General features: G+C 37.4%; 1 protein-coding gene across 2 annotated transcripts in view; it reads left to right on the top strand.

Annotated features, from left to right (window-relative positions):
- The window catches only part of RASA2 (RAS p21 protein activator 2), a 113,052-nt gene extending 99,302 nt beyond the window's left edge, over positions 1–13,750 (top strand). For both annotated transcript variants that reach the window (XM_084902718.1, XM_084902719.1), the window contains exons 20-24: positions 7,300–7,382; positions 8,015–8,223; positions 9,141–9,244; positions 9,588–9,777; positions 11,447–13,750. In XM_084902718.1, coding sequence (XP_084758844.1) covers positions 7,300–7,382; positions 8,015–8,223; positions 9,141–9,244; positions 9,588–9,777; positions 11,447–11,477 — 617 coding nt within the window. In that variant the 3' untranslated portion in view covers positions 11,478–13,750. The remainder of the gene's footprint in view (positions 1–7,299; positions 7,383–8,014; positions 8,224–9,140; positions 9,245–9,587; positions 9,778–11,446) is intronic.
- Positions 13,751–14,276: the final 526 nt, after the last annotated feature.

Raw genomic sequence — 14,276 nt, 5'->3', positions numbered from 1 at the left:
AGTCATTGATAAGCCTCCAGCCACCTCAGTTGAGCTATTCCTTTACTATGTTTCTTTAAGGCTTTAGTGATCACTTCTGTTACATAAGTGGTCCTTACTTTTCTCTCTTCCTCTAGTCTTTAAAAGCCTTAGTGTTTAGGGCCATGTTTTACTTCCTTCATTAATGCATTAGTAAATGTTTTAAATAAATGGTGTTTTTCAAAGAAGGCCATATTTTCTAGATATGTTGTCATTTGAATTATTTTAAGAACCACTGCTCTAGGCTTCTAAACTGTTCACCAAGCATAGTAATAATAGATTATTAACAAATTAATCTCTGATATTTTATCCTGTGTTCTCCAAATTTGATTAGATATTATCTACTTTTGGGAGACCTCACATATTCAGGTACATACATACAGCCTACACAACTTCCATGTGATAGCAAATGTTCTAGCTCATATAGCTTGTGGACGCTGTAAAAGAAATTCCCATGAAGCTTTAAACAGGAATCTTAATACATTTGGGTTGACTTGATTTTCATCTTTTTTTTTTTTTTTTTTTTAATCTTCACACTGTTCTAGACTTGGAGTGAATAAAACATACCAAAATCCTTGCCCTTGTGGATGTTACTATTTAGTAGTAATAGACAATACATACAAAAAAGTACTATGTACCTGTGCACCGAAGCACCGAAAGGTTGCCAATTCAATTCCCAGTCAGGGCAGTATGGAAGGCAGCCAATCTTTCTCTCTGTTCTCTCAGCATGTCCTTGGGGAGGGTTTAAAAAGAAAGTATGTCGTATATTGGTTAATAATAAATGAGATGGACAAAAAAATAAGGGGAACATAGAATGATGGGCTTATTAAGTAGAGTTGCGATATTAAAATTTTTTTTAAATGTCCTAAGACAGTGACATTTCAGCAAAGACCTAAAGATGTTGAGGGAATGTGCCATGTGGATATTTGGTGTAGTAGTAATGCAGATGTAACTAACGGCAGCCAGTATAAACGCCCTGAAACAGAAGCTTGCCTAGAGTATTCAAGAAACATGAGAAAGCTCTTGCAGCTAAGGAAAAGGAAACGAGCAAGAGGTAATCATAGAAATGGATGTCAAGAGATCATGGAGAAGTAAGACTTTATAGGGCTTTGTGGACCATTGGAAGTCTTTTACTCTTAAGATGGAAAGACATTGGAGAGTTTTAAGCAGAGGAATAACATTTTAATGGGGTTAACCCCTCATGTCGTGTGGAGTGCTGTGAGAAGAGTAGAATGCAGGGTTCAAGGAGACCAGTTAAGGGGCTGTTGCAGTAACCCGGGGAGGGGGGGCAGGGGGGCCAGTTGGTAACAATGAAGGTGGTAAAAATGGATCCCATCCCAGGTCTGTTTTGAAGATAGTACTCACAGGATTTGCAAGAGGATCAGATATCAAGAGTGAGAGAAAAAGGCAGGATCCTCCCACCCCACCCTGCCCAGAAATGTTATATATTTCTTATATAACATAATTCTCTTTTCTGGATTCATTATTTATTAGGAAATATTTCAGATAAGCTTTATAGCTGATAAATTGTCTGAGTCCTTGCATGTTTTTTTTTAATTTAATAAATCTTTATTGTTCAGATTATTACAATTCTTTCTCCTTTTTCCCCCCAATAGCTCCCCTTCACCCGCTTCCCACTCCACTCTGCCCTTACCTCCTCTCCCCTCCCCCCAGCCTCATTCATAGGTGTATGATTTTTGTCCACTCTCTTCCCGTACCCCTTATACCCCTTTCCCCCTGAGAATTATCAATCCACTCCCATTCTATGCCCCTGAATCTTTTATATTCACCAGTTTATTCTGTTCTCAGATCTTTAATTCGTTTGATTTTTAGATTCACTTGTTGATAGATATGTATTTGTTGTTCATAATTTTTATCTTTACTTTTTTCTTCTTCTTCCTCTTCTTAAAGAATACCTTTAAGCATTTCATATAACACTGGTTTGGTGTTGATGAACTCCTTTAGCTTTTTCTTATCTGTGAAGGTCTTTATCTGCCCTTCAATTCTGAATGATAACTTTGCTGGGTAGAGTAATCTTGGTTATAGGTTCTTGCTATTCATCACTTTGAATATATCTTGCCACTCCCATCTGGCCTGCATAGTTTCTGTTGAGAAATCAGCTGACAATCATATGGGTGCTCCCTTGTAGGTAATTAACTGTTTTTCTCTTGCTGCTTTTAATATCACTTCTTTGTCTTTTGCCCTTGGCATTTTAATTATGATGTGTCTTGGTGTGGTCCTCTTTGGATTCCTTTTGTTTGGGGTTCTGTGCACTTTCTGTACTTGTAAGTCTATTTCTTTCACCAGGTGAGGGAAGTTTTTGGTTATTATTTCTTCAAATAGGTTTTCAGTATCTTGTTCTCTCTTTTCTTCTGGCACCCCTATAATTCTGATGTTGGTACGTTTGAAGTTGTTCCAGAGACTTCTTACACTATTTTCAACTTTTTGGATTCTTTTTGCTTTTCCAGTTGATTGTTCTTTGCTTCTTTGTATTTCAAACCTTTGACTTGATTCTTGCATTGCTCTAGTCTGCTGTTAAGTTTCTGTAAAATACTTTTTATTTTAGTCAGTGTATGTTTAATTTCTAATTGGCCCTTTTTCATATCCTCGAGTCTCATTAAATTTATCAGCCTTTTCTAGGAAATTCTTGAAAACCTTATTACCGTGGTTTTGAACTCTGTATCCAATCATTTGTTCTCCTCCATTTCTTTCATTTGTGATCTATAACCTTGTCTCCTCATTTTTGCTCCTTCTCTGAGTTGGTAGGGTGGCTTTGTGTGCTAGGTGTCCTATATGGTTCAATTGGTCAGCCTCCCAGTTACCTGAGGTGGACACTCTTGGTGCACCCCTTTATGGACTGGTTGTACAGCCTTGTAGTTAAGTCTTAATTGTTGTTGATGTCACTGGGAGGAATTGACCTCTAGGCCACTTGGCTGTGAGGACCTGCTGTGTCTATAACAGAAGAATTGCTGTGCTAGAAACATGCTTATGGGACAGGACTTGTTCCAGTGGGGCTTTGGTGCTCACTGAGTCTGCCTATTGAATGTGTTCCTTATGAGAGTAATTGAAATCTTGTCTCATCTCACACAGACCACTAGATATATTAGCTTCTGGATCTCCAATGGGGTGCAGGTCAGCTACTGTCTGAGGCCACCCAGCAGGAGCTACAGCAAGAACTATAGTTTTCTCCTCTTTGCTTGGGGTTTGGAGGTTTTGGAGCTATCTGACCGGAGCTGCAGTTAGTTTGGTTAAGCTGCGACAGGGCAGGCCATTTATATGTAAAAGCTGCTGCTCAGAGCTTGTGTGTATTTGTAGATGTGAGAGGCTGGGTCTCAGGGAGTCACTAGGCTAGGGCGTGGCAAACAGCAATGGCTGCCAGTCTGCCTTTCTCTGTTTTCAAGTCCCCATGTCCCGTGTCCCAGCATAGCAAACAATGATTGCTGCGCACACCTCTGCAAGAAAGTCACCCTCACTTTCCAACCCGATGGCCGACATTCCAGCTTCTCCCTGTAGGAGTTTGGGTCCCCGTGACTCCCCAGAAACTGGATTTCAGAGTAATTGGAAGCTTGTCTCCCTTCTGTTTGAAAAAAAAAACAGCCCACCCAGTTGCCCGCTGCCAGCCCGATTCATGCGCCTCTGTACCTCAACTTTTCAGCACTATGCTCTTTTCTCTTTCCTTCTACCCTGTTTCCCCGAAAATAAGACAGTGTCTTATATTAATTTTTTCTCCCAAAGTTGCGCTAGGTCTTATTTTCAGGGGATGTCTTATCTTTCCATGCTCTAGGTCTTATTTTCGGAGGATGTTTTATTTTTGGGGAAACACGGTAGTTGTAGAACTTCCACTCAGCCAACTTTCCCGTGGTTCTGGGTGATAGACATTTTATCTTTTAGCTGTAGTTTTGAAATTGTTGTGCGAGGCAGCAGTTTAGGTGTTTACCTATGCCGCCATCTTGGTTTCTCTTCCCTTGCATATTTTTTAAAAAGTGTTTATTTTACCCTAGCTCTTCAATGATAGTTAGACTGAATTTAACATTATGTTTCCTCAGAACTTTTAAGATATTACTCCATGGAATCCTAGCTGGTGGCTCAGTGGATAAAGTGTCAGCCTGGGGTTTGAAGGATCCCAAGTTCGGTTCCAGTCAAGGGCACACTCCCAGGTTGTGGCCCTGATCCCCAGTAGGGGGCATTCATGAGGCAGGTGATCAATGATTCTCTCTCATCATTGATGTTTCTATCTCACTTTCTCTCTGAAATCAATAAAAATATGTATATATGTTTAAAAGGCAATACTCAATGGTTTGCTAGTTTTCATTGTTGCTGGTGAGAATTTTTATGTCAGTCCTCTAATTCTCAATCTTTATTCTTCTTCCTAAAAATTTAAGACTTCCTTTAGCTTTCAAGTTTTGATATTTTACAGTCAACTGTATAGGTATTGACTTTTTGCTTCTATTTGCTCAGTACTTGATGGATCCTTTTCATCTGAAGGTTTCTCCCTGATTCTCTTGGACATTTTCATTGGTAATTTTCTCCTGAACACTATTTCTCTTCTGTTTCTGGAATACGTATTAGACAGCTATTGAAACTTCTAAATCTATCCACTCAGGCTCTTAACTTTTTTACTTACAGTTTCTTTGTCTTATTTGTACATATTTTTTAGAGAGTTCTCAGTACTCTTCTGTTTTAATAATTTACTTTAAAATTCTGTTTACTGTGAATTAACTCTGATTACATGACAATATATGTGTCTGGGAGCAGTATGCTTTCTCTGTGTATACCATATTATAATTTGTCCAGAAATTAACAAATATAGCAATCCTAGGGTATGTGCATTCTTTGTATATTCAACAAATCTAAAAATAGAAATTTCCTGCGAGATTTTTAAATTCTCTGTAACCTCTGTGGTGCCCCCTGTAGTGTAGATCGGCACCTACAGACATGTCTTCTGCCCCATAATTTGTCACAGTTTCCTTTGATTTCCTCTCTTTGTTGTGCTATGTGTATCTCTCCTTTAGAGTTTGATGATTTCCTCATCTCTTTGGTGATTTTGTGTTGTGTGTGTGATTTGCTCATATTTGTTCATTTCTTTGGTGGTTTTTGTGATTTGCTCATATTTGTGTTTTACAGTTTGATCACTGCTCGAGTGGTCAGTGGCTTATGGCCCTTGATTGTGAGGGAGGGGTAAGGGTGCTAGTGCTTGTTTCCTGGTGTGGGTGTTCTTCCCTCCTGAGGCAACTACCTGTGACATGGCACTGCTCTGCAGCCCAGTATGCATCCTTGCTGCTTTAGCCCAGGATATGTGCCTCTGTTGACTGATGCTTAGCGCAAGCTGGGGGGTTAGGGGGAATAGGAGGACCTAATTGGCCCAGCTGTTCCAGATGCAGCTTGCCGACTAATTATCCTTATGTGTGTCTTAGTGTGTCCATTGACTCTGGCTTAAAGATGTCTTCTAACCAGTCCTATTTTTGCAGACATCTTCTACGCTACATGTAGTCGCCTGTGGCTTTCTTGAGTTTCCTCCCTCCCCATTTCCCCTGCCATAAATTTGACCTTGTCTGCTTTCAGGAGACTGCTGTTAGTCTTTTCTTATCCTGTGCATTTACAATTTGTATTTGTTTAAGTAAAATGTAATTTCCTTAGAAAATTTTGTTTCCCCTAACCACCCAATTTAAAATAACTTCCCAATTTCTATAACATCACTTAAGGTAATTTTCATTATAGCATTCATCTCCACCTAATACATATTTATCTATGTCAGTCTTTCAAGACCTACTAGTAAATGTCAACTTCATTAGGGGCCTATTAGTTCTGCTTACTGCTTAGTCCCAAGTGAGATACAGTGTCTGGTATATAGTACACATTCAATACAGTAGTTGAATTAGTGATTTTATGTTTTCTTTTTAAGTTATATGTCACATTTGCTTGAATTACACAAATTTTTGATTTTCTAATAGGAACTAGGCTTAGCAAATAGTCTATATTAACCTCTCTGTTTAAGACAGAAAGCCTTTAATAAACAAATATTACTGCCTTTGACCAAAAAGCTGTACATTACATGGACTAATGTAAAATGTAAAGGTCTTAACCTCTAGCACTTTAATCTACATGTCATTAAATAAAGTTTGGGCAAAGAAAGTAAAGCTTTGACTTTCTAAGAACAACATTACAAAATGACCAGAAAAAGTCATAATCCTATTTGTTTATAGTTTCTATGATTATATGAAATCAAGTCTGTTCTCACGAAAATTATAAGTTGAAGTGCATCATATTCTTCATTCCATATTATTATGGAACTTCTTTTTTTAGAGGGAGATGGAGAGAGAAACATCAATGTGAGACCAAAACATCTATTGGTTGGCCCCTAGGCATAGCACCCCCCCCCCCCCAGCCTATCTCCCAACCCTCTCAGGATCAGGATCAAGCCTGTAACCCAGGCTTGTGCCCGCCCTGACTGGGAATCAAACCCATAACCTTTTGGTACACAGGATGATGCCAAACCAACTGAGCTATCCCAGCCAGGACTGGAACTTCTTTAGCAAACTCAAATTTCCAAATTCTTAAATTGGGTTAAAGATTCACTGTATGAAATAAATTTTTTACTTTTGTTCCCTGTATCTCTTAGAGTTAATTTGGTAGCTCTAGTTAGCTGACCAGCCAACATGTGATAGTAATGAACAATTTTCAATGAAAAGTCATTATTTTGAGGGTTACCCCTTAATTATATTAGAACACCAGAAAAATTTACCCAGATACTAACAGATTCAATGCTCAGGTAATAACTCCATGAATGAAAATTAAGTTCCGAATAGGCCTCTGTCGCTATTTTTTTTTTTTCAGTCTCCATTTAATATTAATATTACAAACTATTATAACATTTTACCAAATTATATTGAATGTTAAGAAAAGATTTATGAGAATTTGTTCTAATCAACTAAGAATGCTTTTTTAGTATGACCTATGTAAAATAAAAATAATTCTAGGTATATAAAAAATAATTATAATATTTTTATTTTCTATATAGAGATCAAATTTATTTCCACATTTTTTTCTTGAAAATGTTTTAAATTTATACTCAAAAAAAGTAAAGAGGAAGTCACTTTATAGAAAATAATCAAAAGTTATCTGTTCCATTAAACAAAGAATATTTATATGCGTGCAGTTTGGAAATCTATACTTACTTATACTCCTACCATCAAGAAGATGAACTTAAACCTTACAGAATTAGCCTCTTAGCTTTATAATTCTGAGGAAACTGTTTTGATTTTGTTGTACTTTTCTTTTTAGGTAAAGATGCACTTTACACAATTCCAGTGAAAAACATTCTTGCTGTGGAAAAACTGGAAGATAGCTCTTTCAACAAGAAAAATGTAAGTACAGAAATAATTAAAGCTTTTGAAACTGCTTATAATTAGTTGAAAAATTTCCAGAGGTTGGTCATTTTAATGTTTGCATTAATCACTAATATTTTACAATTGCTTTTTAGAACTGTCTTAAAATTGTCCGTTATTGTTGATGGAGTCTGCCTAGCCTATTAAGTTAATGGCACTTTTCTCAATATAACCCGATTAAACTTCTCAGCTTGACATTTAAGTCTTTAGTAATATATTCTCAACCAATCTGTGCAATCCTATCTTCTGCTGCCATTCAGTGCATACCATTATATCCAGCCATCCAAGGTGATTTCCTTGTTTTGCTCTATTTCCCACTGCTTTGCCATTATGTATACTTTTCCTCCATCTGAAATTCTCTCCCTTTAATTCTATTTATATGATAGTGCGTTCCTTTGGCCATATGTGGCTTCTAAAAATTATATAGTGGTTAACAGTTTAGTATCATGTGACTCAGATTGTCCTTGTTTGAAAAGGAACAGTTCATAAGCTACTTCAGCAACAGTTATCTAGCCAAGCAAACTATATTTCTGTGATAAACCTTTTTCTGTTTTATACTGTGTGTTGGTTTTTAGACTGTCACTAACTTTTTGTCTTATTTGCCTATAAAGATGTTCCAAGTAATTCATACGGAGAAACCACTCTATGTCCAGGCAAATAATTGTGTAGAAGCTAATGAGTGGATAGACGTTCTCTGCAGGGTGAGCCGGTGCAATCAGAACAGGCTCAGCTCTTATCATCCCTCTGCATATCTAAATGGCAGCTGGCTCTGCTGTCAGGAGACCAGTGAACATGCTCTCGGCTGCAAGCCATGTACTGCGTAAGTTTCTTCCTGATTAAAAAGTAGTGTTTCAAATGTGGTCTATCTGTACAATAGAATATTACTCAGCCACAAAGTGAAATTACATACTTTTATATGCTACAAATACACATGAACCTTGGAAACATGCTCAGTGAAAGAAGCCAGACAAAAAGACCATATACCTTAGGATGATATTTATATAGTGTCCAGAATAGGTTAATTCATAGAGACAGAAAGTAGAATAGCAGTAGCATGGGGCAGGAGGGCAGGAGGGCAGGAGGGATGGAGAGTGCTAATGGATAAAGAGTTTCTTTTTAGAGTGATAAAAATGTTCTCAAATTGATAGTGGCTGGCACAAGTCAGAAAAAAAGGGTCACGTAAACTTGAGCCAAGACATCAAGGAAAAAGGACTAAGCATTCTCTTTTTAAAATGTTTTTATGATGTTTTTATTTGTTTCAGAGAGAGGAAGGGGGAGAGGGAAAGAAGGATAGAAACATCAGTGATGAGAGAGAATCATTGATCAGCTGCCTCCTGCATGCCCCCCACCAGAGGTCAAGACTGCAAAACAGGCATGTGCCCTGACTGGGAATTGAACCACGATCTCCTGATTCCCTGAGCCACATTGGCTGGGCTAAGCCCTCTCTTTTCTGATTGCATAGAGCAGCTTTTGAATTAAGAAGTAATATGTTACTATTGAGATGAAGCATAGGTTATGAAAATAATTTCACTTTTAAATTCCTCCTTCTGATTCGAGTTGCATAATAACCAAACCTCTGTTGGCCCTGTTTAATTTAATTACCAAATGTGACTAGATTTCTTAGGTTCCTTCTGCAAAATTCTGTGGTTTTGTTTTTTAGTCTCAAACTGTCAAAGGTGTTTGACATGTTAACAAAGTGAAATTTTTTCAATGTCTTTAATTTCATTTTTACCATAGAGGTGTTCCTGCAGACATCCAGATAGATATTGATGAAGACAGAGAAACAGAAAGAATTTATTCCCTTTTTACCCTCAGTTTACTTAAGCTACAGAAAATGGAAGGTAATGCATGATTAAAATATTTTTATTTAACCACGTTCCTTAATTACCAATTCCTGAAGTATTGCTTTGGCATTATCTCAAAGTTGGAAATAATCATATTTACCAAAATGTTACTTATATGACAAAAAGAGGGAGAATTTCTCATAGATATATTCATGAAGTAAAAATGCTATTTTTGCATAAATGTAAGGATCATAATTAATAAAATGAATGTATTTTGGTTATCTGTGCATTTCCAGGGGAAATCTCCCCAGGTTGAGACACTTGAAAAGTTCTTATTTCTACTACTAATTACATTTATGGAACATAGTTGTCTGATCAGAGATTTTGCTGCTCCTTGTAGAGGCTTGTGGAACTATAGCAGTGTATCAAGGACCACAGAAAGAACCTGATGATTATTCAAACTTTGTTATCGAGGATTCTGTAACAACCTTTAAGACAATTCAGCAAATAAAAAGCATCATAGAGAAGCTAGATGAACCTCATGAAAAGTATAGGAAGAAAAGATCAAGTAGTGCAAAATATGGGAGCAAGTAAGTATTTTTAAGGTACTTTTTAAAAATAGTTTGAGATTGCTCTGTGCTCACACCTGAAATGCAGGCCTCCTACCTTCATCATTCAAGACTCAGCTCAGAACCTTCTTGTGTAAGAATCTCCCTGGCCAGTGATCTTTGGCTTTTCAGTTCTGGTATCACTTCCTCATGTTGGTACTGTACTTCATCTCTACTTTTAATGTTATATCCTAACGTTATCCATTAAGTTGAATACTTAGTAGCCTGTTGTTTGTTTTGTTTTTACTGATCCTCATCCTCCTTAGTATCCTCCCATAGTGCCTTATACATACTTCTTACTAAAAAAAAAAGTGATGTCAAAGTGCCAGAGTACTTTATAGTGGATTTTCAGATCCATCTCAGCTGGAGATGGATACTACAGTGGATAACAACACAACTAACATTTATTAGGAGCTTATTCTAGCACCAGGTACTGTGCCCAGTACTTTACATCAGATCACATAGATTGTTTTTAGCAGCAAGTAACTGAAAATCCCAGTTGAAGTCCTAACCAATAAGAAATCTTTTAATCTCACAAATTGAGTCCTAACTTCTACAGTTGTTTAGCTCACCAGCTCAGTGCTCTCATCAAAGTGCATCCAGCCACTGAGCCTCAACAGGTGATTTCTGTCCCCAGCTGTCCCCTCGTGCTCACAGATGGGCTACAATAGTTCAGAGCCTCACGTTTTTATATAATACTGTCCAGAGGCAGAAGGAGCTGTTTTATCTTCACCGAGAGAAAAGAACCTTATCTAACGTTAACCCAGTTTCCCCTCGGCTGTAGGACTGTCCCAGACTAGCACTGGAGTCTTTTTCTATTTACACAGAAGTAAATAGGGAGAGGACAGTCCTTAGACCAGCAAATAAGTGTGTGCCACAGGTGCACTCTCTCATTGATCCTCACCTCAGCCTAACGTTGTTACAATCCCACTTTCAGCCTAAGGAACTGAGGCTCAGGCAAAAGAAGTGCCTTGCCCAAGGTCACACCGCTGACTGGTGAGGGGACTTGGAATCCTGGCCCCATCACTTTAGGTGTGTGTGTTTTTTAAATTATGCAGATTAATGATTATATCTGTGCTTTTTGAACAGTAAAAACCAGTCTGACAGGTATAAATGTTTATGTTCTCCCTGCATGGAAGGCTCAGTATATTATAAACATCCTAATCCTGTCTCTTCTACATTAGTGTGATCAGTTCTCTTCCCACAGTATCTTGTGGTTTTGGAGTCCCAGGAAGTTTCCATATGAGCCCTAACCAGTGTTGGCCATTCTCCGTTAGTAGGTCCCCCTTGTACACGCGCACTATGTCCCTCTCCAGCTCTGTTTTTCTCTATCAAGAAATACTAGTCCCTCTTGTACTAAATATTTTACCTGTTCGTTTTATTTTCCTTTCCCATAATGTAAGTTCCAGGAGGACAAAAGCTTTTGTCGATTCTGTTCACTGTTGTAACTGTAGCTTCTGAAACAGGGCCTGACATTTAATAGGTAGTTAGGTGGTCAGCAAATATTGGTTGAGTTAATGAACTAAGACTTGGCATAAGAGGTTACCAAGGGGAAATTATAAATAATAGATACTATGCGATATTTGTCACTTTTTAAAATGGTATATTTTTTTAACTTTTGAAAAATGATTTTCTCTTATTTTTTTTCTAGGGACAATCCAATTGGTGGGAAAGCATCTTAGAGTTTGACCAATTGATTCAGAACTGGAAAATATTATTTTTGTTGGAGTTTTTCAATTCAACATATGTTTTGTTTATAGTATTTAAAAATGAACATTGGCTTCAGTATCATCTGCATTCACTTTGTATTTAATATTTAATAATTGGAATCAACTGTTTGGGGATCCTGTATTGATGTACTGCTATAGAATTTTAAATCCAAGATTCCCTTCATATCTGTGTATAGAAAGCCATGTTTCTGCAAGTTTTTTTAAATAGAAAGAATCTTCCTAAAGAAGCTTTGTAACAAAAGGAGAACTCCCCCGCACCATCTCTTTTGTAACACACTCCGTGTTCTGTGGACTTTTCACTACCATTAGTGCCTGCTCTATACTGCCAACGTTGTGCTGTTTTCCTAGAAAATCCCAGCCAATAACTCAGAACTTTCCATTTATTTAGTACACCTAGACCTCTGCCTCAAAAAAGAAAAGAAAAAAAAATACAAGATTTTCCTTTGGTCCATTAGTCTTACAGATTACATTAAGAGCAGCGACAGAAACTTTGGAAACTGCCTGTGTAAGATGTAAACAGAACTCAGATAGGAGGAGCCAGGGAACATGCACTGTTGGGTGCATCTTGTTTACATTTGGGACGAATGGTGGCAAATGAAATAAAATGAGACCACTAAATTTTTTTTCCATTGTTTTAAATATCAGGTACTCATTTTCTTGATTTGAGAGTTCAGGTTAACATGACTTCTAAGGACATTTCTTCTGAAAAAGGAGAGAGTAAACAGTGAACGAAGGTGGTTGAAAATCACTCAACTTCACCTGCTACTCCATGTTGTGTTATATAAGGGCCATCATCAGGACGCCCTCTCCTAGTGTGACTGTTACCAAGTTGAGAGCCAACTCCAGAACAGTCGCCCAGTGCACTTTAATAATCTGGGCTCCCAGACCCAGGTTATGCTTTAGATACTCTGTGGTATCTAATCCTTATGATCAGTTCAATGATCGGTGTTTAAGTTTAGAAATAGTGCTTTCCTGAAAATGTTTATATTTCATTGCTATTTCCTTACTGCCTGCTAGCCAAATGGAATTTGGGCAAGCAACTGTTTGAATCCTGTTTTATCCTATTAATTTACCTTTATCCTAAAAACCGTAACTGTAAATAAGCAATCGAAGCAAGTTGCCAACTTGAAGTCAAGAGGGACATACTTTGCTTCATCAGTATTAAAAACCACGGTACTTTTATTTTGTCTTTTTAAATGGAAACATTTTCTAAATGTGGTACTTTGAACCTTGGAGTATTTACATGTTTCGGTTTAAAACTGTGACTTATTAATGTAAGTCTGCCTAGTACTGCTTTTTTTGTTTGTCTCCCAAGGGCCTCATTCCTCTGCCATTACCTATGAGTACTTTGATTTTTACTACCTGATCTGCTTTCTCTGCCTTTTCCACACTTGAAAAAATATATGGCAGCTCACTTCACCCTAAAAACCTGGAAACCCCAAGAAGGAGAGAAAAGAACGATACAGACTACTCTTGCCATAAATGCCAGTTCCGGTTCTTAGATTAGCCTCTTCCATCAGTGAACATTGAGGTGATCTCTTCCTTGTTTTGTTGTTATTGTTTGTTTTGTTTTTGGTTCAACTTTGTGTTTTAATATTCATTTAATAAGATGATGGGCAATAGCAAAGTTTCCACTCCCAGAAATACAATTTATCAAATGGAATGATTTTATTTGCCAAAGAAATATGTTTATAATATAACAGGTTAAGTGTCAAATGAGGCTTTCCTTATTATTCAAAAAAAAAAGTGACAAATGCTGTGGCTTTTGTCTCTGTTTTTGAAGCCTAATTTCATATATTTACCAGAAAGGTTTGTTCATACTGGGTTTTAGAAAACAGATTGTGTTAAAAGTAAAAGCACCTTTAATTTGTCCTAACGGTACATACTGTAAAGACAGAATGCAACAGAGCTTTTCAGGTGTGTGTGCTGATGTGAAAAATACAGGACCTATTCTCAAGTTAAATTACCAGCCTTGGTTGATATTATTTGCTTCCATTTTTATAACTTGGAAATTAATATGTTGCTAGTAAATATCGGTTTTTACAGTGTCCACTTTTAAAATGTAAGTTATCGAAACTTAATGTAGTGCATTTGTGTAACCATATTGTATTATTGAGAATGTATTTTTATTTAAATTTTATTTTCTTATCAAGAGTATTATAAAAATTAAAAACTTTTGTAACTGTTGCTTAGAAATAACTCAAATAAATTACAAGGAGCCTGTCTGTTCTTTGTGAGACCTTACTTTCTTACTAATTCTTGTTTAAAATAGTACCTCGCTTATTATTAGTAAGGGAATGATGGAAGTGAGGAATTCCCAGTTACTAAGAAAACAAAGCAGTTGGAAACGGCTCAGTATTCTTGCATTTAACCAGGCTGATGTTTGATAGACTGTGGTCATTTTTTGTTATTCATTCAGCAGACTTGTTTTGAGGGCCTACCGTGTGCCGTGCAGGGCCCTGTCATTCCTTGGACCATGCACACACCTGGTGTTCAGGAATATATTTCACTCCTGTCTGGGTAAATAATTTAGAGCTGAGTGTTCAGCCTATGTTAGCTTTTTTGAAGAATCTCACATTCTACTCTTCTCAAAAAGGTTGACTCCATAGTCTCTGGTGGCTCAGGTGCCACACCGACTCTGCAGGTGAGCCTGCAATGGAACTCAACTTGCCGTGCATCCTTCTGGGTGTCGGGATTCGATCATGTCCTGCCGCTTTGCTGATTTGTCCAGAGAACACAGAGTGACAGCCC

The sequence above is a fragment of the Pipistrellus hanaki genome (genome assembly GCF_964339955.1).
Source record: "Pipistrellus hanaki genome assembly, chromosome: 13".
NCBI classification, from domain to species: domain Eukaryota; kingdom Metazoa; phylum Chordata; class Mammalia; order Chiroptera; family Vespertilionidae; genus Pipistrellus; species Pipistrellus hanaki.
The sequence above is the reverse complement of the archived record's forward strand: the minus strand, read 5'-3'. Positions and strand labels throughout refer to the sequence as shown.